This window comes from Mustela nivalis, assembly GCF_964662115.1.
Source record: "Mustela nivalis genome assembly, chromosome: 15".
Lineage (NCBI taxonomy): Eukaryota > Metazoa > Chordata > Mammalia > Carnivora > Mustelidae > Mustela > Mustela nivalis.
The window spans coordinates 3,020,823-3,048,083 of NC_139034.1; the positions used below are offsets into that span (position 1 = coordinate 3,020,823).

General features: G+C 37.8%; 1 protein-coding gene across 1 annotated transcript in view; it reads left to right on the top strand.

Annotated features, from left to right (window-relative positions):
* RNF17 (ring finger protein 17) overlaps positions 1–26,878 on the top strand; it is a 166,636-nt gene extending 139,758 nt beyond the window's left edge. The window contains exons 32-36 of the mRNA XM_082701632.1: positions 16,221–16,389; positions 19,269–19,404; positions 21,810–21,999; positions 26,134–26,233; positions 26,707–26,878. Coding sequence (XP_082557758.1) covers positions 16,221–16,389; positions 19,269–19,404; positions 21,810–21,999; positions 26,134–26,232 — 594 coding nt within the window. The 3' untranslated portion in view covers position 26,233; positions 26,707–26,878. The remainder of the gene's footprint in view (positions 1–16,220; positions 16,390–19,268; positions 19,405–21,809; positions 22,000–26,133; positions 26,234–26,706) is intronic.
* The last annotated feature ends 383 nt before the right edge of the window (positions 26,879–27,261 follow it).

The following is a 27,261-nucleotide window of genomic DNA, read 5'->3' on the forward strand; positions in this document are numbered from 1 at the left end:
CTTTTGTTCCCTTGCCATAAGAGATGTGTCTAGTTAAGAATTTGCTGTGGCTAAGGTCATAGGGATTGATGCCTTTGTAGTGCTCTAGGATTTTGATGGTTTCCTGTCTAACATTTAGGCCTTTCATCCATTTTGAATTTATTCTTGTGTATGGTGTAAGAAAGTGGGCCTCTTTCATTCTTCAGCATATGGGTGTCCAGTTTTCCCAACACCATTTGTTGAAGAGACTGTCTTTTTACCATTGGATATACTTTCCTGCTTTGTCAAAGATTAGTTGGACATAAATATGTGGGTCCATTTCTGGGTTTTCTGTTCTCTTATATTGACCTACCTGTCTGTTTTTGTGCCAGTACCATACTGTCTTGATGACTACAGCTTTATAATAAAGTTTGAAGTTTGGACTCGTGATACCTCAGGCTTTGGTTTTGTTTTTCAGGATTGCTTTGGCTATTGGGGGTCTCTTGTGGTTCCATACAAATTTTAGGACTGTTTGTTCTAGCTCTGAAAATCTCTGGTGGTATTCTGTGTTGAATGTGTAGAATGCTTTGGATAGCATAGACATTTTAACTATATTTACTCTTTCAATCCATGAGCATGGAATATTTTTCCTATTTCTTTGTGTCAGCTTCAGTTTCTTCCATAAGTGTTCTATAGTTTTCAAAGTACAGATCTTTTACTTCTTTGGTTAGGGTTATTCCTAGGTATCTTATGGGTTGGTGCAATTGTAAATGGGATCGATTCATTGATTTCTTTTTCTGCTGCTTCATTATTGGTGTATGGAAATGAAACAGATTTCTGTACAGTGATTTTATATCCTGTTACTTTGCTGAATTCATATATTAGTTTTAGCAATTTTTTTGGTGGAGTCTTTCAAGGTTTTCTACATAGAGGATCATGTCTGCAAATTGTGAAAGTTTGACTACTTCTTTGCCAATTTGGATGCCTTTTTTTTACAGTGTTCCAGGATTCATTGTTTATGTACTATACCCAGTGCTCCATGCAATATGTGCCCTCTTTAATTTTTCTTTTTTTAATAAATTTTTATTTATTAGAGAGAGCAGAATTAGAAAGGAAACACAAGAGGAGGGGATGGGCAGAGGGAGAGGGAGAAAGAGGCTCCCCAATGAGCAGGTAACAGGACATGGGGCTCAATCCCAGGACCCTGGGATCATGACCTGAGTCAAAGACAGATGCTTAATGGACATATCTGGGTGGCAAGCCTGGATGCATTTTATTTGTTTTTGTTGTCTTATTCCTGAGGCTGAGACTTCCAGTACTATGTTAAGTAGTAATGGTGAGAGTGGACATCCCTGTCTTTTTCCTGACAGTAGAGGAAAAGCTCTCAGTTTTTTCCCATTGAGGGTGACATTAGCTGTGGTTCCTTTGTATATGGCCTTTATGATGTTGAGGTATGTTCCACCTATCCTTTGTTGAGAGTTTTCATCAAGAAAATATGCTATATTTTGTCAAACGCTTTTGCTGCCTCTATTAAAAGAATCATGTGGTTCTTATCCTTTCTTTTATGTGGTGTATCACATTGATTTACAAATATTGAACCACGCCTGTAGCCCAGGAATAAATACCACTTGATTGTGGTGAATAATTATTTTAATGTAATGTTGGATTCAGTTTGCTGGTATCTTGTTGAGAATTACTGCATCCCTGTTCATCAGGGATATTGGCCTGAATTCTCCTGTTTAATGGTATCTTTGGTTTTAGAATCAAGGTAATGCTGGATTCGTGGAAGAAGATTGGAAGATTTCCTTCCATTTCTGTGTTTTGGAACACTTTGAGAAGAATAGGTATCAACTCTCCTTTAAATGTCTGATAGAATTCCCCTGTGAAACCATCTGGTCCTGGGCTTGGCTTTGTTAGGAGAATTTTTATTACTGATTTAATTTCTTTTCTGGTATGGGTCTATTCAAATTTTTAATTTCTTCCTGTTTTAGTATTGGTCATTTATATGTTTAGACGAATTTATCCATTTCTTTCAGAATTCCCAGTTTTTTGGCATATGATTTTATATAATATTCTTATATTGTTTTTATTATATTAACACATAATGTATTATTAGCCCCAGGGGTAAAGGTCAGTGAATCGCCAGGTTTACGCACTTTACAGCACTCACTATAGCACATACTTTCCCCAGTGTCTATAACCCAACCACCTTCTCCCTATCCCCCTCCCCCCAGCAACCCTCAGTTTGTTTTGTGCCCTTAAGAGTCTCTTATGGCTTGTCTCCCTCCTGATCCCATCTTGTTTCATTTTTTCCTTCCCTATCCCCCAAACCCCCCACATGGCCTCTCAAATTCCTCATATTAGGGAGATCATATGATAATTGTCTTTCTCTGATTGACTTATTTCAATCAGCATAATACCCTCTAGTTCCATCCACATCATCGCAAAAGGCAAGATTTCATTTCTTTTGATGGCTGCATAGTATTCCATTGTATATATACACCCTATCTTCTTTATCTGTTCATCTGTTGATGGACATCTAGGTTCATTCCATAGTTTGGCTATTGTGGACTTTGCTGCTATAAACATTTGGGTACACGTGCCCCTTTGGATCACTGCTTTTGTTTCTTTAGGTAAATACCCAGTGGTGCGATTCCTGGGTCATAGAGTAGCTCTATTTTCAACTTTTTGAGGAACCTCCATGCTGTCTTCCAAAGTGGTTGCACCAGCTTGCATTCCCACCAACTGCCTTTCTCTGTATCCTTGCCAGCATCTGGTATTTCCTGACTTGTTCATTTTAACCATTCTGACTGGTGTGAGGTGATATCTCATTGTGGTTTTGATTTGTATTTCCCTGATGCCAAGTGATGTGGAGCACTTTTCATGTGTCTCTTGGCCATCTGGATGTCTTCTTTGCAGAAATATCTGTTCCTGTCTTCTGCCCATTTCTTGATTGGATTATTTGTTCTTTGGGTGTTGAGTTTGATAAGTTCTTCATAGATTTTTGATACTAGCCCTTTATCTGATATGTTGTTTGCAAATATCTTCTCCCATTCTGTCAGTTGTCTTTTTTTTTTAATTTTTATTTCTTTGTTTATTTTTATTTTCAGCATAACAGTATTCCTTGTTTTTGCACCACACCCAGTGCTTCATGAAATCCATGACCTCTCTAATACCCACGACCTGGTTCCCCCAACCTCCCACCCCCGTCACTTCAAACCCCTCAGATTCTTTTTCAGAGTCCATAGTCTCTCATGGTTCACCTCCCCTTCCAATTTCCCCCAACTCCCTTCTCCTCTCTAACTCCCCTTGTCCTCCATGCTATTTGTTATGCTCCACAAATAAGTGAAAACATATGATAATTGACTCTCTCTGCTTGATTTATTTCACTCAGCATAATCTCTTCCAGTCCCGTCCATGTTGCAACAAAAGTTGGGTATTCATCCTTTCTGATGGAGGCATAATACTCCATAGTGTACATGGACCACATCTTCCTTATCCATTCGTCCGTTAAGGGCATCTTGGTTCTTTCCACAGTTTGGCGACTGTGGCCATTGCTGATATAAACATTGGGGTACAACTGTCAGTTGTCTTTTGGTTTTGTGAACTGTCTCCTTGCTGTGCAAAAGCTTTTGATCTTGATGAAGTCCCAATAGTTCATTTTTGCCCTTGCTTCCCTTGCCTTTGGCGATGTTCCTAGGAAGATGTTGCTGCGGCTAATGTCAAGGAGGTTGCTGCCTGTGTTCTCCTCAAGGATTTTGATGGATTCCTTTCTCACATTGAGGTCCTTCATCCATTTTGAGTCTATTTTTGTGTGTGGTGTAAGGAAATGGTCCAGTTTCGTTTTTCTGCATGTGGTTGTTCAATTTTCCCAACACCATTTATTGAAGAGGCTGTCTTTTTTCCATTGGACATTCTTTCCTGCTTTGTCAAAGATTAGTTGACCATAGAGTTGAGGGTCTATTTCTGGGCTTTATATTCTGTTCCATTGATCTATATGTCTGTTTTGTGCCAGTACCATACTGTCTTGAGGATGACAGCTTTGTCATGGAGCTTGAAGTCTGGAATTGTGATACCACCAACTTTGGCTTTCTTTTTCAACTTTCCTCTGGCTATTTGAGGCCTTTTATGGTTCCATATAAATTATAGGATTATTTGTTCCATTTCTTTGAAAAAAAATGGATGGCATTTTGATAGGGATTGCATTAAACATGTGGATTGCTTTAGGTAGCCCAGACATTTTCACATTGTTCTTCCAATCCATGAGCATGGAACATTTTTCCATTTCTTTGTGTCTTCCTCAGTCTCTTTCATGAGTACTCTTAGTTTTCTGAGTACAGATTCTTAGCCTCTTTGGTTGGGTTTATTCCTAGGTATCTTATGGTTTTAGGTGCAATTGTAAATGTGATTGACTACTTAATTTCTCTTTCTTCTGTCTTGTTGTTGGTGTAGAGAAATGCAACTGATATATTCCCATTGATTTTATAACTGACATTTTTTTATTTTTTATTTTTTATAAACATATATTTTTTTAATTTTTTATTTTTTATAAACATATATTTTTATCCCCAGGGGTACAGGTCTGTGAATCGCCAGGTTTACACACTTCACAGCACTCACCAAAGCACCTACCTTCCCAGTGTCCATAACCCCACTCCCCTTCTCCCAACCCCCCTCCCCCCAGCAACCCTCAGTTTGTTTTGTGAGATTAAGAGTCACTTATGGTTTGTCTTCCTCCCAATCCCATCTTGTTTCATTTATTCTTCTCCTACACACTTAAGTTCCATGTTGCATCACCACTTCCTCATATCAGGGAGGTCATATGATAGTTGTCTTTCTCTGCTTGACTTATTTCGCTAAGCATGATACGCTCTAGTTCCATCCACGTTGTCACAAATGGTAAGATTTCATTTCTTTTGATGGCTGCATAGTATTCCATTGTGTATATATACCACATCTTCTTGATCCATTCATCTGTTGATGGACATCTAGGTTCTTTCCATAGTTTGGCTATTGTGGACATTGCTGCTATAAACATTCGGGTGCACGTGCCCCTTTGGATCACTATGTTTGTATCTTTGGGTTAAATACCCAGTAGTGCAATTGCTGGGTCATAGGGCAGTTCTATTTTCAACATTTTGAGGAACCTCCACGCTGTTTTCCAGAGTGGTTGCACCAGCTTGCATTCCCACCAACAGTGTAGGAGGGTTCCCCTTTCTCCGCATCCTCGCCAGCATCTGTCATTTCCTGACTTGTTGATTTTAGCCATTCTGACTGGTGTGAGGTGATATCTCATTGTGGTTTTGATTTGTATTTCCCTGATGCCGAGTGATATGGAGCACTTTTTCATGTGTCTGTTGGCCATCTGGATGTCTTCTTTGCAGAAATGTCTGTTCATGTCCTCTGCCCATTTCTTGATTGGAGTATTTGTTCTTTGGGTGTTGAGTTTGCTAAGTTCTTTATAGATTTTGGATACTAGTCCTTTATCTGATATGTCATTTGCAAATATCTTCTCCCATACTGTCAGTTGTCTTTTGGTTTTGTTAACTGTTTCCTTTGCTGTGCAAAAGCTTTTGATCTTGATAAAATCCCAATAGTTCATTTTTGCCCTTGCTTCCCTTGCCTTTGGCGATGTTCCTAGGAAGATGTTGCTGCGGCTAATGTCAAGGAGGTTGCTGCCTGTGTTCTCCTCAAGGATTTTGATGGATTCCTTTCTCACATTGAGGTCCTTCATCCATTTTGAGTCTATTTTTGTGTGTGGTGTAAGGAAATGGTCCAGTTTCGTTTTTCTGCATGTGGTTGTTCAATTTTCCCAACACCATTTATTGAAGAGGCTGTCTTTTTTCCATTGGACATTCTTTCCTGCTTTGTCAAAGATTAGTTGACCATAGAGTTGAGGGTCTATTTCTGGACTCTCTATTCTGTTCCATTGATCTATGTGTCTGTTTTTGTGCCAGTACCATGCTGTCTTGAGGATGATAGCTTTGTAATAGAGCTTGAAGTCGGGAATTATATCCTTACATTTTACTGATTTCCTATACAAGTTCTAGTATATTTGGAGTGGAGTCTTTTGGGTTTTCCACAAAAAGTATCATATCATCTGCAAAGAGTGAGAGTTTGACTTCTTTGCCGATTTGGATATCTTTAATTTCTTTTGTTGTCTGATTACTGAGACTAGGACTTCTAGTACTGTGTTGAATAGCAGTGGTGATAATGGACTTCCCTGCTGTGTTCCTGACTTCAGCAGAAAAGCTCTCAGTTTTTCTCCATTGAGAATGGTATTTGCAGTGGGTTTTTCATAAATGGCTTTGATGATATTGAGGTACATACCCTTTATCTCTACACTTTGAAGAGTTTTGATGAAGAAAGGATGGTGTACTTTGTGAAATGGTTTTTCAGCATGTATTGAGAGTATCATATGGTTCTTGTTCTTTCTTTTATTAATGTGTTGTATCACATTGATTGATTTGTGGATGTTGAACCAACCTTGCAGCCCTGGAAAAAATCCCAGTTGGTCGTGGTGAATAGTTCTTTTAATGTACTGTTGAATCCTATTGGCTAGCATTTTGGTGAGACTTTTCGCATCTGTCTTCATCAAGGATATTCTTCTGTAATTCTCTTTTTTTATGGGATCCTTTTCTGGTTTTCGGGTCAAGGTGATGCTGGCCTCATAAAATGAGTCTGGCAGTTTTCCTTCCATTTCTTTTTTTTTTGGAACAGTTTCAGGAGAATAGCTGTTAATTCTTTAAATGTTTGGTAGAATTCCCCTGAGAAGCCGCCTGGCCCTGGGCTCTTGTTTATTGGGAGATTTTTGATGACTGCTTCAATCTCCTTACTGGTTATGGGTCTGTTCAAGTTTTGTTTCTTCCTGGTTCGGTTTTGGTAGTTTACATGTCTCTAGGAATGCATCCATTTCTTCCAGATTGTCAAATTTGCTAGCGTATAGTTGCTGATAATGTGTTCTTATAACTGTTTGTATTTCTGTGGTGTTGGTTGTGATCTCTCCTCTTTCATTCATGGTTTTATTTATTTGGGTCCTTTCTCTCTTCTTTTTGAGAAGTCTGGCCAGGGGTTTATCAGTCTTATTAATCCATTCAAAGAACAAGCTCCTAGTTTTGTTGATTTGTTCTATTGTTTTTTTTTGGTTTCTATTTCATTGATTTCTGCTCTGATCTTTATTATTTCTCTTCTCCTGCTGGGTTTAGGCTTTCTTTGCAGTTCTTTCTCCAACTCCTTTAGATGTAGGGTTAGGTTGTGTATTTGAGAACTTTCTTGTTTCTTGAGAAAGGCTTGTATCCCTATATATTTTCCTCTCAGGACTGCCTTTGCTGTGTCCCACAGATTTTGAACCATTGTGTTTTCATTATCACTTGTGTCCATGAATTTTTTCAGTTTCTCTTTAATTTCCTGGTTGACCCATTCATTTTTTAGAAGGATGCTGTTTAGTCTCCATGTATTTGGGTTCTTTCCAAATTTCCTCTTGTGATTGAGTTCTAGCTTCAGAGCATTGTGGTCTGAAAATATGCAGGGAATGATCCCAGTCTTTTGGTCCTGGTTGAGACTCGATTTGTGACCCAGGATGTGATCTATTCTGGAGAATGTTCCATGTGCACTGGAGAAGAATGTGTATGCTGTTGCTTTGGGATGGAATGTTCTGAATATGTCTGTGATGCCCATCTGGTCCAGTGTGTCATTTAAGCCTTTATTTCCTTGTTGATCTTTTGTTTGGATGGTCTGTCCATTTCAGTGAGGGGGGGTGTTAATGTCCCCTACTATTATTGTATTATTGTTGATGTGTTTCTTTGATTTTGTTATTAATTGGTCTATATAGTTGGCTGCTCCCATGTTAGGAGCATAGATATTTAAAATTGTTAGCTCTTCTTGTTGGGCAGACCCTTTGAGTATGATACAGTGTCCTTCCTTATCTCTTATTATAGTCTTTGGCCTAAAATCTACTTTATATGTTTCCACTCCAGCTTTCTTTTGATGTCCATTAGCATGGTAAATTGTTTTCCACCCCCTCACTTTAAATCTGGAGCTGTCATTGGGTCTAAAATGAGTGTCTTGTAGACAGCATATCGATAGGTTTTGGTTTTTTATCCATTCTGATATCCTTTGTGTTTTGATTGGGGCATTTAGCCCATTTACGTTCAAGATAACTCCTGAAAGATATGAATTTAGTGCCGTTGTATTGCCTGTAAGGTGACTGTTACTGTATATTTTCTCTGTTCCTTTCTGCTCTACTGCTTTTAGACTCTCTCTTCGCTTAGAGGATCCCTTTCAATATTTCCTGTATGGCTGGTTTGATGTTGGCAAATTCTTTTAGTTTTTGTTTGTCCTGGAAGCTTTCAATCTCTCCTTCTATTTTCAATGCCATCCTACTGGATATAGTATTCTTGGCTGCATATTTTTCTCATTTAGTGCTCTGAATATATCATGCCAGTTCTTTCAGGCCTGCCAGATCTCTGTGGATAAGTCTGCTGCCAGTGTAATATTTCTACCATTGTATGTTACAGACTTCTTGTCCCAAGCTGCTTTCAGGATTTTCTCTTTGTCACTAAGACTTGTAAGTTTTACTCTAAGATGATGGGGTGTGGACCTATTTTTATTGATCTTCATGGGGGATCTCTGTGCCTCCTGGATTTTGATGCTTGTTCCCTTTGCCATATGAGGGAAATTCTCTACAATAATTATCTCCAATATACTTTCAGCCCCCTCTTTCTTCTTCCTCTGGGATCTTTATTATTCTAATATGGTTTCATCTTATGCTATCATTTATCTCTTGAATTTGCCCCTCGTGGTCCAGTAGTTGTTTGTCTCTCTTTTGCTCAGCTTCTTTATTCTCTGTCATTTGGTCTTCTATATCACTAATTCTCTCTTCTGCCTCCATTTTTGATTGCACCTCATTAATAGCTATTTTTATTTCAAGTTGGTTAGATCTAAGTTCTTTTATTTCTTCAGAAAGGTCTTTTATTTCTCCAGACAGGGTTTCTCTAATATCTTCCATGCCTTTTTTGAGCCCAGCTAGCACCTTGAGAATCATCATTCTGAACTCTAGATCTGACATATTACCAGTGTCCATATTGATTAGGTCCATAGTCTTTGTTACTGCCTCTTGTCCTTTCTTTTGTGTTTTTTCTGGCTTGTCATTTTATCCAGATAAGAATATATGAAGGAGAGAATAAAATAGTTAGAGGGTGGCAAGAACCTCAGGAAAATATGCATTAACCAAATCAGAAGAGACCTCAAATCGTGGGGGGAAAACAGGGGGTAACAAGTAGTTTAAAAATTTTTAAAAAGAAAATATATATATTTTCTAATATATATTAGATATATATGTATATATATCTAATATATATATTAGAACAGAGACACCCACTTAATTTTGGGAGTATTTTGGTGTCTTAGACGAAACTACCTCCCAAAATTTTATAGAAGAAAAAAAAATACACACTCACTCACACACACACACACGCACACACACACGTACACACACACAAATAAGGGTAAACATGATCAAGGGATGGAATATGAGTATAAAGATGAAAAATTTTTTAAAATTCTTTAAAAAGGAGTTGATAAGATAAGTTGGTTGGGAAAAGAAAGCTAAGGAAAGTGTAGAGAATTTGCTGAGGCTGGAGCCTAGAACAAAGCCCTGTGCTAGATTTAGGGTATATTTTGATCTATTAGAAGAAGTTGTATCCCAAAATTTTTTAGATGGAAAAAACCCTATGTGTATACAAAAAATAAAGTTAGATACAATGAGGGATAAAATATTACTATAATAATGAAGATTCAAAAAGATTTTTTTTAATGAAAGGCATTGTTAAGATAAACTAGTTAAAAAAATGTTAAAGGAGGAAAGAGTAAAAGTTAAAAAAATTAGAATAAGAAAAAAATTTTTTTTTAATTAATTAACTTTGCAAGACTAGAGAATCATGGGGAGAAAGCCATGCATTCAATGCTTTGCTTTCTCCTCCTCTGGAATTCTGCTGTTCTCCATGATAAGTGAACTTGGTCTTGGCTGGATTTCTTTCTCATCTGGGGTTGGGGCCTTTTGTAGTTCTCAAGTGTCTCTGCCCAAGGCAGAATTGCATCGCCCTTGCCAGGGCCAGGCTAAGTAATCTGCTCCAGTTTGCAATCAGAGATTTTGTTCCTTGAACGCTTTCAATAGAGTTCTGGAGGATGGGAATGAAAATGGTTGCCTCCCAATCTCCAGTGAAGAGGAGCCGAGAGTTCAGGGCCCCACTCCTCAGAGTGCCCTTGGAGAAAAGTGCTCAATCACTCCCGTCCCCCTGGTCTCCAGCCATACTCTGAGCTCACCCAGCCTGTGATCAAACGCCTCTGTCTCTGGCACACAGTCCCACCTGGAATCTCCAAAGCAGATCCTGGCTGCTGTTCCCAGGGGGTCTCCTGGGATCTGCCACTTTTCGGGTCCCTGCTCAAAGAGCAGTGGCCTAACTGTGCCACAGATCACAGTTTAAGGTAACCCGGAGTTGAGAGCTCACTCCTCAGCTCTGTCTCTGTAGCCGGCTTCCCTGCTCTAATACCTGCAAGCTCTGAGACACTGACACCCCCGATCCTTCTGTGACCCCATGGGACCTGACACCATGCTGTCTCTGGCCTCACCCCGGCTTAGCCTCTGGAGTGATTCCCTCAGTGGAGCAGACCTTTAAAAGTTCTGATTTTGTGCTCCGTTGCTCTGCTGATTGTCAGGAGCTGGCCCTTCTCCCCACGGTCTATCTTCTTTTCGCTTTGGATTCACTTCTCCACAGGTCCTACTTTTCAGAAGGTGGTCGATTTTCTGTTCCTAGAATTGGTGCTCTTCTCTTTGATCTCCTGTTGGATTTGTAGGTCTTCGGAATGGTTTGATAAACTATCTAGCTGATCTCCTGCTACCTGATGTCATCTCAGCCTGCTACTCCTCTGCTATCTGACTCCTCTTCCTCATAATATTCTTATATTCTTATAATTATTCTTCTTGTAATTATTTGTAGTTCTGTAGTTGTGATGTGTCCTCTTTCATTAATTATTTATTTAGGTCTTTTCTCTTTTCTTTTTAATAAGTTTGGCTAGGGGTTTATAAATTTTAATTCTTTCAGTGAACCAGCTCTTAGTTTTGTTGATCTGTTCTACTGGGTTTTTGTTTCTATATCGTTTTTTTCTGTTCTGATCTTAATTATTTCCCTTCTTTTACTGGCCTTAGTTTTGCTGTTCCTTTTCTCCCTCCTTGAGGCATAAAGTTAGGTTGTTCATTTGAGACTTTTCTTGCTTCTTGATGTAGATTTTTATTGCAGTATACTTCCTTTCAAACCACTTTTGCTGCATCCCAGAGGTTTTAGACTACCATGTGTTCATTTTCGTTTGCTTCCATTTTTTTTTCTTAATTTCCTGTTTAACCAGTCTATTCTTCATGGTTCTTTAATCTCCATGTATTTATGATCTTTCCATAGTTTTCTTTTTTTTATTATGTTAGGCACCATACAGTACATCATTAGTTTTTGATGTAGTGTTCCATGAGTCATTGTTTGCGTAAACACCCATATTTTTTTCTTGTGGTTAACTTCAAGTTTCATATTGTTGTGGCCTGAAAATATGCATGGTATGACCTCGATCTTTTTGTATTTGTTGAAGGCTGATTTATGACCCAGTGGGTGATCTATTCTGGAGAATGTTCCATGTGCACTCAAAAAGAATGTGTATTCTGCTGGTGTATTCTGAATATGTCTGTTAAGTCCACCTGGTCCAGTGTGTCATTCAAAGCCTTGTTTCCTTGTTGATTTTCTGCTTAGATAACCTGTCCATTGCAGTAAGTGGGGGTATTAAAGCCTTCTACTATTATTGTATTATCATCAATGAGTTTCTTTGCTTGTTGTTAATTGATCTATATGTTTGGGTGCTCCCAAGGTGGGGGCATAAATATTTGTAATTGTTAGGTCTTCTTGTTGGATACACCACTTAAATATGACAATAGTGCCCCTTTACATCTCTTGTTAGAATTTGTGGTTCAAAATCTAGTTTGACTAATATAAGTATGGCTACTCCAGCTTTCTTTTGGCATGTATTAGTAGATGGTTAGATGATTAGATAGATGTTTCTTCATCCTCTTGTTTTCCATCTACAGGTATCTTTAGGTCTAAAAGGAGTCTGTTGTAGGCAGCATATCGATGGGTCTTGTTTTTTAATCCATTCCGATGCCCTTTATCTTTTGATTGGAACATTAAGTCTCTTTACATTTGGAGTAATTATTGATAGGAATTTAGTGCCATTGTGTTAACTGTAAAGTTGGTGTTTGTGATGATGTTTTCTTTCCTTTCTAGTCTTTGTTGCTTTGGGTCCTTTTTGTCCCCACTCAAAGAGTCCCCTTCAGTATTCTTGCAGGACTGGTTTAGTGGTCATGAACTCCTAGGTTTCTCTGGGAAACTTTTATCTCTCCTGTTCTGAATGACAGCCTTGCTGGAGTTGGCTGCATATTTCTCCCATTTGGCATGTTAAATATATTTGTCATTGTTTTCTGGCCTGCCAAGTTTCTGTAGATTGATATGCTACAACCCTCATCCATCTTCCCTCATAGGTTAAGAATTTTTTCCCTTGCTGCCTAAAGATTCTTCCTTGTCTGTTTATTTTGTGAATTTGACTATGATATGTCTTGGTGGTGGTGGTCACCACCATTGCTGAATTTAATGGGAGTTCTCTGTGCTTCTTGGATTTTATTGTCTGTTTCCTTCCCAGATTAGGGAAATTTTCAGCTATACTTTGCTCAAATACACCTTCTGCCTCCTTTTCCCTCTCTTCTGGGACTGCTATGATATGAATGTTATTAAGCTTTAAGGAGTTGCTGAGTTCCTTAAGTTTGTATTTGTGATCCAATACCTTTCTTTATCTCTTTTTTCAGCTTGATTATTTTCCATAATTTTATCTTATGTATCACTGATTCGTTCATCTGCTTTATCCATCCTCATTGTCAAGGCATCCAGTCAGTAACAGCATTTTAAATTTTGGCCTGATTGGTTTTTAGTTCTTTTATTTCTGCAGTAAGGAATTTTCTAATGTCTTCTATTCATTTTCAAGCCCAGCTACTATCCTTATAAATTTTTTAAATTCTTTTTCATACAGATTACTTACATCTGTATTGATTAAATCCCTGGCTGTTAGTTCTTCCCATTCTTTATTTTGGGGTGAATCCCTCCATCTTGTCATTTTGTCTAGGTTCCTGTTTTATTGTATGATAGCTAGCTTGTCATATTCCTGCTTCTGAGAATAATGACTATATTAAGAAGAGGTCCAAAAAAAGTGGAGGGATCCTATATTACTCTGTTGTTGTGTTTTGATGTTCCTACTCTCAGGTCAGTCCTCTGCAGATTTTTCCTTGCCTGCAGTGGTGGAGACATGTTTAGACCCTGTCCACTGTGTGGCAAGTTTTAACTAGGTGTGTCTTGGTCTGCTTATTAAAAGAAACTAGGGACACCTGGGTGGCTCAGTTGGTTAAGCAGCTGCCTTAGGCTCAGGTCATGATCCCAGCATCCTGGGATCCAGTCCCACATCGGACTCCTTGCTCAGCAGGGAGCCTGCTTCTCCCTCTGCCTCTGCCTGCCATTCTGTCTGCCTGTGCTTGCTCTCTCCCCTTCTCTCTCTGATAAATAAATAAAATCTTTTAAAAAATAAATAAATAAATAAGAAACTAGAAGGGGAGGTGAACCATGAGAGACTATGGACTCTGAAAAACAATCTGAGGGTTTGAAGGGGCGGGGGGTGGGAGGTTGGGGTACCAGGTGGTGGGTATTATAGAGGGCACGGATTGCATGGAGCACTGGGTGTGGTGCAAAAATAATGAATACTGTTATGCTGAAAATAAAAAATAAAAAAAAGAAACTAGATCCAAAAAAATTTTTAAATAAAAAATAAAGGAGAAGCAACAGCTAGATCCTACTTCCCCTAGAACTGAAGCTTTGCAGCACTCTATGGTCAGTAGATTTGGTGCATGTGAGAGGTTTGTGCTGATTTTCTACGGAAAAATCTGCTGCACTGATTCTCAGGCTGACTTGTCCTAGTGGAGTTGCACTTGCAAGGCACAGCGGGGTGGAGCTTGGTGGTCTCCACTGGGGGGTGCTTTGTTGCTCCCTGAGGTCAGTCAGTGCTGATGGAAGGGGAAGGGGGGAAATGGCATCACCCTGCTCTCTCATCCCCAGAGTGGGGAGTTCAAGCCTGCCACTCTTCTGGAAGTCCTCACAGAAGAACAAACAGTCACGCCTCTTATGCCCCCAGCTTCTGTTAGATTCCTATCTTCACCCTGTCTTTGTCCAAGTTGTCTGTCTGCTTAGGTGGCACAGTTTTATGGACCCACTGGGCATAGATCCACACTGATCCTCTTGGGGAGGGTCTTGCCATGCTTTTGCCATTTGCCAATTTGTCCCATAAAAGTAGTTGCATGACAAGTAGTTGTTTGGAGCCTATAGTTAAGTGTAGCAAAAAGCCAACACCAAGGCTTATTGCTCTCAGCTGGTGTCTGTTCCTGTGTTAAGGAATGGGGCAGTACATTGGCACCACCAGTTCTTCTGTCCCTGGAAAAGCTGTGCTACCACTCCCAGATGCACAGATGAAGGGAAACTTTCTCACCTTACTACCTAGAGGATTCTTAGACCATACTGCCTATTCCAGGGTCTCAGCCCTCCTTCCCAGTAGGTGTACCCCTAAGCCCACCAGGCATGACCTCAGTAATAGCACGGACTTCTAAAACTTCAGACTATGCACTCTGATGCTTATAGTAATATGTGGGAATCCACACTTCTCTTTTTCCCAGTCAGTAGTTTTGGCAAACAGTTTTTCTTGTGTCATCCCCTGCGTGCTGCTTCATCATTTCTTTCCCTCCCTCTCTTTTTCTCTCTCTCCTCAATCAGGGCTCCCTTCCCTCCATGGCACTCACTGTTCTTTTCTCCCCCAATCCATTCTATGCAGCCCCTATCTTCCACCTGGCGGTCATTTTTCTACTTAGAGAAATGCAGTTTTCTTCTCTCAGTCCTCAGATCAATTTCTCATGTTTATTTAGCTGTGTTCAAGGGACAAGGCAAGCCCAGGGTCCCCCTAATCCTCTGCCATCTTAACTCCTCTTCTCATCTTTCTGATTTTAAATAGTTGACCTCCAGTGTGCCAACTGTATAATTTCCTCTTCAGACATTTGTTAATAAAACAAGTGTTTCTTAAGGACTTGCTGGGTTTCAAGTGTTGTGTTGCTTTAGTCTATTTATGTCAATATTAAAATTTTAAGGCAGAACTGTTTCCATCTTTGAAATCTTAAACATCTCATTTCCTTGTCCTCTTCCTACACTGAACTCTAGATACTCTTTATTCTGCTCTGTTTTTCCATGTCATTTATCACCTTCTAATACATTTTCTTACTATGTTTATCTGCTTCTCCCTATTAGAATGTAACTACATGAAGACTGGGAGTTTTGCCCCTTATGGTCACAGATGTGTCCCCAGGATCCAGAATATTGCCTAATATATAGTAGTAAATCAATAAATATTGATTGAATAAATAAGTGCCCTAAAGAAAATTCAATTATATGTCCTTACCTAACAAGAAAGAAGAAAAAAGTGGCAAATTAAGTAGAACAGGTAGTTCCTTTAGCTGTTTTACATATTAGACCATTCTTTCACAGGAAAATTTGCTAATTCCATTAAGGAAGATAGCAGTGTACAACTGTGTTGGGTTTTATAATGAGTTCTTTTCATATTAGTTATTTATTGCTGCACAAGAAATTATCCCAAACTTAGCAGCTTAAAACACATATGAGAGTCAGAAATCCAGGAGCTAGTTAATTAAGTGCTGGCTTAGGATCTCTCATTGACAAGTGCTCAGCCAAGATAGTGGGGGGCAGGGGGGGCACGCTGCAAGACCCACTTCCAAAAAGACTCCCATGGATATTACCTGGAAGGCTCAGTTCTTGGTCCTGTGGGCCTCCCGATTGGTCTGCTAAGAACATGGCTGCGTGCTTCCCTGAGAGAGAACAGTTGTAGAAAGAGCGTACCACCAAGACAGAGGCCACATGTCTTTGACGATCTGGTCTCAGCAGTCATATATCATCACTTATGTCATTATCTTTTGGTCATAAAGATCTATTTTGGTATCTTGTGGGAGGGGAACTGTACAAGGTATCATCAGGATCCATTGTTAGAGACTACCACAGTAATTTTGTCCATATAAATGAATATTAAACATTACAAAATTTGAAAGGTTTTTTTCCTTCCCTTTCTCCACTTAGGTGTATATTTGCCTTGATTCTGTAGAAAGTTGTAATCTGTTTAACCAGCATAGTGATACAGATGACAGTGGAATCAGCTGGGAATCTGAGTCTGAGAGCCTTAATGAAGCACTGCGGAGGTTTAATAAGAATGTGGAGACATTTCCTCCTCTGACAGATTTTAGAACAGGTACACTAAATCTTCTGAGTAAAATGGGATTCTTAATAAACCATTGTTTTGTTTTAAGGGCTTTTGAGTTTCAGCTATTTCTAATGTTAACTGATATATTTTTAAATTTTTTACTTAAATTCAATTTAATTAACATATAGTGTATTGTAAGTTTCAGAAGTAGAACTTAGTGATTCTTCAGTTGCATGCACCCAGTGCTTATTACATACATCAAATGCCCTCCATAATGTCCATCACCCAGTTACCCATCCCCTGCACCTGCCTCCCCTCCAGCAGCCGTTTATTTCCTAGAGTTGAAAGTGTCTTATATTTTGTCTCCCTTTCTGTTTTCATCATATTTTTCCTTCCCTTCCCCTATATATATGTTTTATTTCTTAAATTCCACATGAATGAAATCATATGATATTTTTATATACTTTATATGCATGATCTCTTTGATTCCTCAAGACACTCTATAGATGATCTTTCTCATTTTCTAGATGAGTAAAGTAAGAGAAGGGAAATAACTGCCTTGGGTCACTTCCATTTTCTAAAACTCAGGCTGCATTGAAAAATTGCATAAAGATGATTTTTCTAAGCTTGAGGTTTTGCCATTAGCTCAAATTGTTAGAGTTGTCATTCACACCTGAGTGGCAGTAATTTTAATTACAAACTATCTACACTGATAATTTGAAGTAGGGTAGGGGAGCTCAGATTGTCCTGTCCTGTCAGGATAGGTCAAATCGTGTTTTTTTCCTTCTAATCCATTTCTACCCATATTTAGTAAATATATGTGATTCTTCTATGAATAAAATGCATCTTATTACTGGTGTTGACAATTTCTGAAAAGCAAGAGTGTTGTCTACATTTTGTGTGTGTGTATCTTTTTGTATTTGTGTGTCTATACATTTTTATCAGTATGCGATATATAGATTTATTCATAGCATTTTGTACATATCAAAAGATATGCTAAAGCAAAGGAAAACATCAGCCTAAAGTCTTACCTGGTTTTACTCAATGAGATTTTAATTAGTTGTGACTCATGTTTTGGTGATAAATAGCACTGGCTATTCCCTCTGCCTGGAATGTTCTTCCCCCAAACTGTAAGCACTTTAGATCTCTGCTTAACTGTCTCCATATTGCAGGTCTTCCCTGTCCTCCCCATATAAGTAGCACTGCCTGCCACCCTCTCCTATGCCATTTTTCTCCATGGCTTCTGTTCCTTTTTTAAATAGCACTCTGAACAGGGATTCTTTGTACTGCTGTGTCACTAGCAGTTAGAAGGATACCTTGCACAAGTTAGGTGCTCATAAACATTTGTTGAATGAGTGGAAGAATAAGTTCATGATTTTTACTTTTTAAACTCAGATTTATAGTCTGGAAGAAGCAGTTCCTTCCTCATTGTCTTCTTGTCTCAAGGGAAGTCACAGAAGCATTCTGTGTGTAATGTGATCATTCATGGAGTTATATATAGCTCCATTTTCTGTGGGCATTTTATTTTTTCTGTGAGTATTTTATTTTTTTCTGTAGGTATTTTTTTATTCTTCAATAAGTTTTTTTAAGTATTCATATGTACAAGTTGATTCATAACCAAGTGCCTATTAAAAAGTTGTGTAGGTTAAAATAACACAACTAGGTTGGCTGGGTTTTTTGGTTTTTTATTTTTTTAGTTCTATTTTGAGATGAACTTTCAGTCATGTTTTTAAGGATGGAAATGGTAAAAGCTGAGATTGTTAACAGTGATTCAGTCAATTGCTTACTGTGCAGACAGCTCAATTAGAAGACATTCTTTACTATTCTATTGATAATCTTTTCAATAAACAAGAAATTATTTAAAACTCTTTGATAAAAATCTTTGTACATTAGAATCATGTAGTGTTTAAATATTACTTGCTCAGAGCTACACTTCTGTGGAGATTATGTAGAAAAGAATATGATAATATAAAGAGAGGGATGGAAGTAGGGCAAGACAAGAGCTCAAAGTGTGTTCCATCTACTCAAATCTGAAAGTGTCTGTAGAGAAGAGAATACACATTATACCAATTTTTCCACAGTTTTACTCAAGCCTGGCATTCATTTATTAGCACATTTTCTATTGGGCAATTGCTTGTAACAGGTACTATATTAGCAATACAAATACAGTTCTGCACATAAGAACTAATGGGACAAGAAAACCAGGTTCAATATGAAAATAACAGCTCATATCAAAGGTGTATGCACAGTACCATCAGGTCACAGAGAAATTATGACTAGGAGTAGTTAGGGCTTTTTATAAAAATCATGTTGGAGCTGATCTTTGAAAAGAGATGATTATCCAGAAAAGGGTTTAGGAGAACATTTTAATTACAGGGAACTGCCATGAACTAAAGTAGTAGTTTAGGTAATTTTCATTAGGTAACCCTTGGAAATATGTGATAGGTGTTGGTTGGGAATAATTGTGAAGAACTCTATTATTGCAGTACTAAGCACTTGATATTGCAGATGGTTATAATACCCCTGAAGAATTTTAAAGGACAATTGAAGTTTTTAAATTCAAAACTGAAAGGAATAGCAGAAACTATTATCTTCTGCAGAAGATGATGGCTTAAATGAAAAATTTTGGGAGTCTAACAAGTGCGGGCATTGAAGGATAATTGAAGCCATGGGCAGAACTAGAAAACTATGAGAATGGGAGAAGTGCCTTTCTTAAGAGCTTAATTCTTAGGAATTAGGAAAAACAAGGTGTATAAATTATAAACAGAAAAAAGCAGAATCCAACATATGACAGACTATTGTTTGTTTAAATTTGAATGATGGGTTTATGGTGATTACATTTTCTTTGTAATTTTCTGTATTTAAAAAATTGTTTTTTAAAGAAAATACAAGGTAATGTGATTTTTTCCCTTTTTCTTTCTTTCCAGAAATGCCCTGCCTTGCAGAATATGATGATGGCTTATGGTATAGAGCAAAGATTGTGTCTGTTAAAGAATTTAATCCTCTAGCTGTCCTGGTGCAATTTGTTGATTATGGATCAACTGAAAAACTGACAATAAACAGGTTGTTTTATTTTTGTCAACTTAGTTGAACTAGAATTCTTAGAGGTTTTTTAAATAGTAATTATTGGGAAAGTTTTGGGTTTTCTTTTAAGAGAAAAGCTATTTTAAAGCTATTTATTAGGATTTTTTGAAAGTCTGTGTCTTTTTATTATGGTAAAATATAGAATTTACCATTTTAACCATTTTTAAGTATACATTTAATTGTCATTAAGTATATTCAGGATATTGTGCAGCTATTGCCACTGTCTATTTTCAGGATGCTTTCCTAATCCCAAACAGAAATTCTGTATAAATATATATATATACACATATATATATATGTGTATATATATAAATATACATATATATATGCATATGTATGTATTTGTATATAAAATATATATGTATGTATATATATATGGCTAAATAATACTAAATAATACTCCTAAACACTACATTTATTTATTCACATGTTGATGGACACTTGGGTTGTATCCATCCTCCAGCTATTATGAATAATGCTGCTATGAACATTAATTGTGCAAGTAGCTGTCTGAGTCACTGCTTTCAGTTGTTTGGTATGTATAGCTAGAAGTGAAGTTGCTGGAGCATATGGTAATTTTGTTAAACTTTTTGAAGAACTGCTAAACTTTTCTGCAGTGTCTCTACCATTTTACATTCCCAACAGCAATACACAAGCATTCCAGTTTCTCCACATCCTTGCCAACACGAGTTATTTTCCATTTTTTGTTTGTAATATTGTGGTAAAATACATGTATCATAAAATTTGTCATCTTAACCATTTGAAATTAGTTAACATTAACTTTTCAACTAATTTAACTATTTAATTAATAATTAAATTAGTTAACTATACTTACATTGTTATGTAGCCAACATTGTTATGTAGCCAACCTCCAGAACTCTTCATTTTTTTTTAAAAGATTTTATTTACTTATTTGACAGAGAGAAATCACAAGTAGACGGAGAGGCAGGCAGAGAGAGAGAGAGGGAAGCAGGCTCCCTGCTGAGCAGAGAGCCCGATGCGGGACTCGATCCCAGGACCCTGAGACCATGACCCGAGCCGAAGGCAGTGGCTCAACCCACTGAGCCACCCAGGCGCCCCCAGAACTCTTCATTTTGCAAAACTGCAACTCTGTACTCTTTAAACAACATTCCTCATTCATTTCCCCCTCATCCCGCCCATCCGGCAACCACCATTCTACTTTCTTTCCCTATGAACTTAACTATTATAAGTAAACCATATAAGTGGAATCATATAGTATTTGTCCTTTTGTAACTGGCTTATTTTACTTAACATAGTTTCCTTAAGGTTTGCCATGCTGTAGCATGTGTCAGAATTTCCTTCCTGTTTAAGGCTGAATAATATTCCATCATATGTGTACCCTACCTTCTTTTCTCCATTCATCCATGGATAAATGTTTATTTGGGTATCTGTGTTGATTCCACCTTGTAGCTATTGTGAATAATGCTGGTATGAACAGGAGTGTACATATATTTCTTCAAGACCCTGCTTTCAATTCTTTAGGGGTTGCTGGATCATACTCATTCTATTTTTAGTATTTGGAGAAACCAGCAAACTGCTTTCCATAGCAGCTGTACCACTGTACCATTAGTAGACAGTCAAATGATAAGTGAATGAGTGGGCCTCGAAGTGACATTAAACTTCATTCCCAGAATGGGAATTCTGGTCAAAGCCATGGAAAGGACTGCATTAATTTTGAATTAATGCAATAGAACCTGCATCAAAAGGTTCAAATAAACACATACAACACTCATGTTCTAAGTGTCCAAGAATTCCAGTCTCTATCTACATCCTCATAAACACTTCATATTTTCTGGTGTTTTGATAGTAGCCACCTTTTTAAAAACTTTTATTTGAGAAACAGAGAGAGCGTGAGAAGCAGGAGGGACAGAGGGAGAAGCAGACTTCTTTGCTGTGCAGAGAGCCTGATGCAGGACTTGGTCCTGGGACTTCAGGATCATGACGTGAGCCAAAGGCAGTTATTTAACCAACTGATCCACCCAGGCACTTTAAAGTAGCCACTTTAATGGATGTGAAGTTGTATTTCACAGTAGCTTTGATTTGCTTTTCCCTGGTGATTAATGATATTGAGCACCATGTCATGTGGTTGTTGACCATTTATATATCTTCTTTGGAGAAATGTCTACTTTCTAGTGTATATTTTCTCTCATCCTGTAGGTTGCTTTCTCACTGTTGATTATTTCCTTTGCAGAGTTTTTAATTTTGCTGTAGTCAGATTTTTTTTCTTCTGCTGTTTATGCTTTTGATATCACAGCTAATTCATTGCCAAATCCAATGTCATAAATTTTTCCCATTGCAGTTTTAGCTATTAGAGAATTTTAATTGTGACATTCTGAACATTTTAAGAATTTCTTTTGTGACAGATTGCGTCAAATTCCTCTTCACCTTATGCAGTATCCAGCCCGTGCCATAAAGGTTCTTTTGGCAGGGTTTAAACCTCCCTTAAGAGATCCAGGAAAGACAAGAATACCATATTGTCCCAAATGGAGCATGGAAGCACTGTGGGCTATGATAGACTGTCTTCAAGGAAAACAACTTTATGCTTCTTCCATGGTAACTATCTATCTTAATTATCCAAAATCTTATTGAAGATATTTCTAGGGTCCCTAGCCACTTTCTAAAGTGCTTTCTATCTATGCAACCCTAGATGCAAAAAGAAAAAAAAAAGCTTTAAAACATATAAATCTTTAAATACTATAAGATTAATTTTAAGGCTTATTAAAATTATGCTTCAGTTTATATTTAGCAAATTTTTATTAGCTCTACAATGACATAAAATATAACTGATGTAATGAATAAGAAAAATGATCAAGATGAGTATCCTATAATCAAAGAACTCATAAATCAGTGAGAGAAATGAAACATTTGTAAACCATTTGTAAATATGAGGTAGAATGAAATATGTTCTATAAAATAAGTATAGGTACAAGGACACTTCCCTCTGTACAGATCAGGAGAGGATATGGTATTTGAGCTCCTCCTTAGTAGACAGTCAAATGATAAGTGAATGAGTGGGTCTCGAAGTGACATTAAACTTCATTCCCAGATTGGGAATTCTGGTCAAAGCCGTGGAAAGGACTGAACTGTAGTAATTTTGAATTGTTTAATGCAATAGAACCTGCATCAAAAGGTTCAAATAAACACATACAACACTCATGTTCCACACATACCACCCACAAAGAAATATACAATGCACAGTACACTTACAGAATATAACCCATAAAATATATAGCACACAGGCACCCATACACCACATACCACACATACTGTATGCCACACAAAAAAACATAACACACACATACCGAAAACCTTTCCACACACTACACACATACCACAAACACACCACACACATCATAAAACTACACTCAGAGCACACATATACCACACATAATACACACACTACACACTCTGAACACACAAAACAAGTATTAAACAAGACATACAAACACTACATATAGCACGGACACCATACAAACCCCACAAAACCACAAAAGTACCATTCATATACCACATATTCACTGCAGACACCACATATAACCAACACCACATGAACAGCTCAAAAATACACACCACTGGGGCACCTGGGTGGCTCAGTGGGTTAAAGCCTCTGCCTTCGGCTCAGGTCATGATCCCAGGGTTCTGGGATCGAGCCCCACATCGGGCTCTCTGCTCAGCGGGGAGCCTGCTTCCTCCTCTCTCTCTACCTGCCTCTCTGCCTGCTTGTGATCTCTGTCTGTCAAATAAATAAATAAAATGTTTAAAAAAAAATACACACCACTGAAAAACACCACACATACAGCACTCACACCATGCACATAATAGAGAAACATATAACACACTACACACATAGAACATACAAAATAAATTGCAACCACAATACCCAAACACCATATACTCACCATTCAACACATACCAAACATAACATACACACATCACTCAAAAAATATTCAGACCTCATACACACACCTACATCACATCTCTACTATAAACTGCACACACAACACATACTCATCACATATATCACATCACTCAGTACTTACACACCCCACATGTAACATACCATAGTCACAGATACCACATGCCACACATAATCTGACACACAGTACACACAAACCATGCACACACATATACTGCACGTTTTACACACACCATACATATACCTCAGACACACCATACACCACATAAAAACCACACTCAGTACACATATAGCATACACACAACACATAGCATACATATTCCAAATACACAACACTAACTAAACATAAAACATAGAGTACATAGAGTACACACATACCACACATACCACAAAAACACCACACACACACACACACATAAAATAGACAATGCACAGTGTAGAAATTTCATTCACACACCACCACACATAACCACCACCACATAAACACACAACACTGGGACATACATACCACTCACAATAGACACCAGCACACACTATACACTAAGGAAAATAGCACACACACAAACAATACACAAAACACATGGAACATAAACACACCAAACACATCAATACTAGTGTATTTATTTCATGTGTGCACAGTATGTGTTTGGTATGTTTATGTGAATAAATAGTTTTATTCACCACACATACTACACATATATCAAATACATCAGACAACACTTAAACATCATGCACACCACTCATAAACCAAATACAACACACTTATGCTATACACACAAGTATATACAAACATATATGCATACATGCTTGACATACCATGCCCCCTCATCTCATGCATACACATAATGCACACATACTAAACACACACAACACCTACACCACAGATACACCATGCACCAGTCAAAACCACACTCACACTGTTCATACACCACAGGCACTACATACATACAGCACACATCATACACTCCATACAGCACACACAAACTATACATAACACAAACCACACATAACACTACACAAAACCACACACCAAAATATACCACACACTACAGAAATACCAAACACCACAAATACACCACATACATACTAACACTACACATATACCTCACAAACCTACAATACCAAAACAAAACACACATCACACATATATTACTCAACACCACCCATAACACACAGAAAAAGACAAAATGCATAACACATATAGAATATACATACACAGAGGGCCTGGGTGGCTCACTTGGTTAAGTGCCCAACTTGTGATTTTGATACAGGCCTTGTGTAGGGCTCTGAACTCAGCAGGGAATCTACTTGAGATTTTTTCTCCTTCTCCCCCTCCCCCTGCTCAAGCACATGTACTCTCTCTCCCTAACTGATAAATCATTAAAAAAAAAATACAACATAGTGCACACACATACCCATGTACACACTACACATACAACACACACACCAAACATACCACAGACACACCACACAATCAACACACACACACTCCTATATCACATACATACATTATTTATAAAATAAATGTTCAAATGTTCATATTGTGTTTATATAAATATGCTTGCTTTAGAGCTTTAGCATGTCACAAAGGGGAAGTCCATAGGCAGAATCTGGCCTGAACGTGTTTTAAAATTGGAAAAATTAACCCCCAAAAAAGTCTCTATTTTGGGGGCACCTGGGTGGCTCAGTCGTTAAGCATCTGCCTTCAGCTCAGATCATGATCCCAGCATACTAGGATCGAGTCCCACACTGGGCTCCCTGCTTGGTGGGAAGCCCACTTTTCCCTCTGACCCTCCCCCCTCATGCTTTCTCTCTCTCTCAAATAAAATCTTTAAAAAATATTTTTAAAAAATTTTAAAAGTCTATGTATTTCTGATTTCTGATTAAATATTATAAATTCTAGGAATCCTGACTGCTATATGAGCAGTGAGCTCATATAACAACTCCTTTGAATGGACTAATTCAACAACTCCTTTGAGGACTAATTCACCTTAGTCCTCAATACTATTGTTTTCAGCCCAACCTACCCTGATTTTGAGACCCAGGATTTGCAGATTCCTGATGTACTGGCTCTGACAAGAGTGAACTCTTAATATAACAGTGCTTTTACTAGAAAGTGCTTTTTGAAAACCTCCATACGTACCATGCTTTTGTGTGTCAAAGTAGTGTAAATAGCCATAAACAGTTTCTCTCAAGGAGCCAATAAAAATACAGACAGGGCTAGTAAGTATTCTTACAGACATGTAATTATTCATCTCTAAGAATAACTCATAATTTGGCCAGTTTATGCATAAAAGCATAAGGCCTTCTAGATAGAATATAAATGAATCTTAACAGGGATGGTAGTGTTAAAGCCCACTGGCTTAATCTAGGAAAACTTTGGGTTGGAGTTACTTTTTTTTTTTTAAGATTTTATTTATTTGAAAGAGAGCATGAGAGCTAGGAGTGTCAGAGGGAGAAGCAGACTCCCCACAGAGCAGGAAGCCCGATGTGGGACACGATCCTGGGACTCCAGGATCATGACCCAAGCCAAAAGCAGTTGCTTAACCAACTGAGCCACACTGGCACCCTGGAGTTACATTTTAAATAAAGTATAAGAATGGAAAGGAATGGATTTAATAGGAAATCACCACAAAGACCTTTTAAAATACAAATTATTAATAAATTTGGAGAGTGCATTTTCCTTCCTATGTGATATAGGCCAGATGTAGGAGGGGAAAACCAGCAAAGACCTTACTGTATTTTTTTTGACAACTGTCTTTTAATTTTAGGCTCAGGCACCAGAACAAATAGTGACATTATATGAAGATGAACAATATCCAGTTCATATGTCATTAGTAGAAATGGGGCTGGCGGACCAAGATGAATGATGTAAGTATCATGGCTTCTTGTTCCTGCATGTGATTAATACAGTGGAGATTAATGCTAAATTACCCATAAAAGCACCTTCAGACTTTCCTTGATTTCTCGAAGAATGACAACAAAGCTCAACAAGAATCTTTCTTCTAAACTTCTTCAGAGGCCCTTTTCACCTATCGAATACCAGAATCAAAGAGGATCTCCCATCTGTAAGAATGCTTGAAGTGACTATCATAGTAACAGATAGTTGCTGGGGATGGGCTGAAGAGCAGAAGGAAGTGGACACTTTAAGTAATTTAAGCATATTAGTATATGGTATGCACAGAACACCATTGAACAATCCATGACCTAATAACAAAGCTATTAAAATACTTGGGTAACCAGCTATTTATTCATCCACATAAATGTAACAAGTGATTCAGTAACTAGTCTGAACATTTACTTAAGCAAATGTTTTAAAGTAACATGCATTTTGTTTTTTTCAGGTATACAGTGCAGAGCATCTATACAGCAGCCTAGAAGAAAGTTTTCTGTTATGCATAAGCCATTTCAGGCTTATTTATCTTGACTTGTTCTGCAATAGTAATGGCCTTTTTTTCCTTACATGTTAAACTGTCAGTAGTTGTTTGAAAGAGTTAATAAATACTTACTTTCAAATATTTTCTGGATTTACTTTATAATAATTTCATATTTTAGGCACATGAAAAAAATGTAGTTCATTTTATTATGAATGTATATTAAGTTTCAGACAGCAGACCTCTCAGTACATTTGAAGACTCCTGTAGTGCCCTTCCCCAGTTATTCTCTTCCCTGCAGAGATGAACACTGTTGTGACTTCGGTGTTTATTATCCTTACATTCTTATTTTTACTGCATATGAATGCATCCATAAAGCAAAGTATACTGCTGCTATATATATTTTTAATGAGTGTGCTATTGCACCTTTAATTTTCCCACTATTTGTGCTGTTTATCCATGTTGGTATGCTGAACTTTTTTTTAATTCACTTTCACTCTCCTATCCATCTCTGCACATAATTCT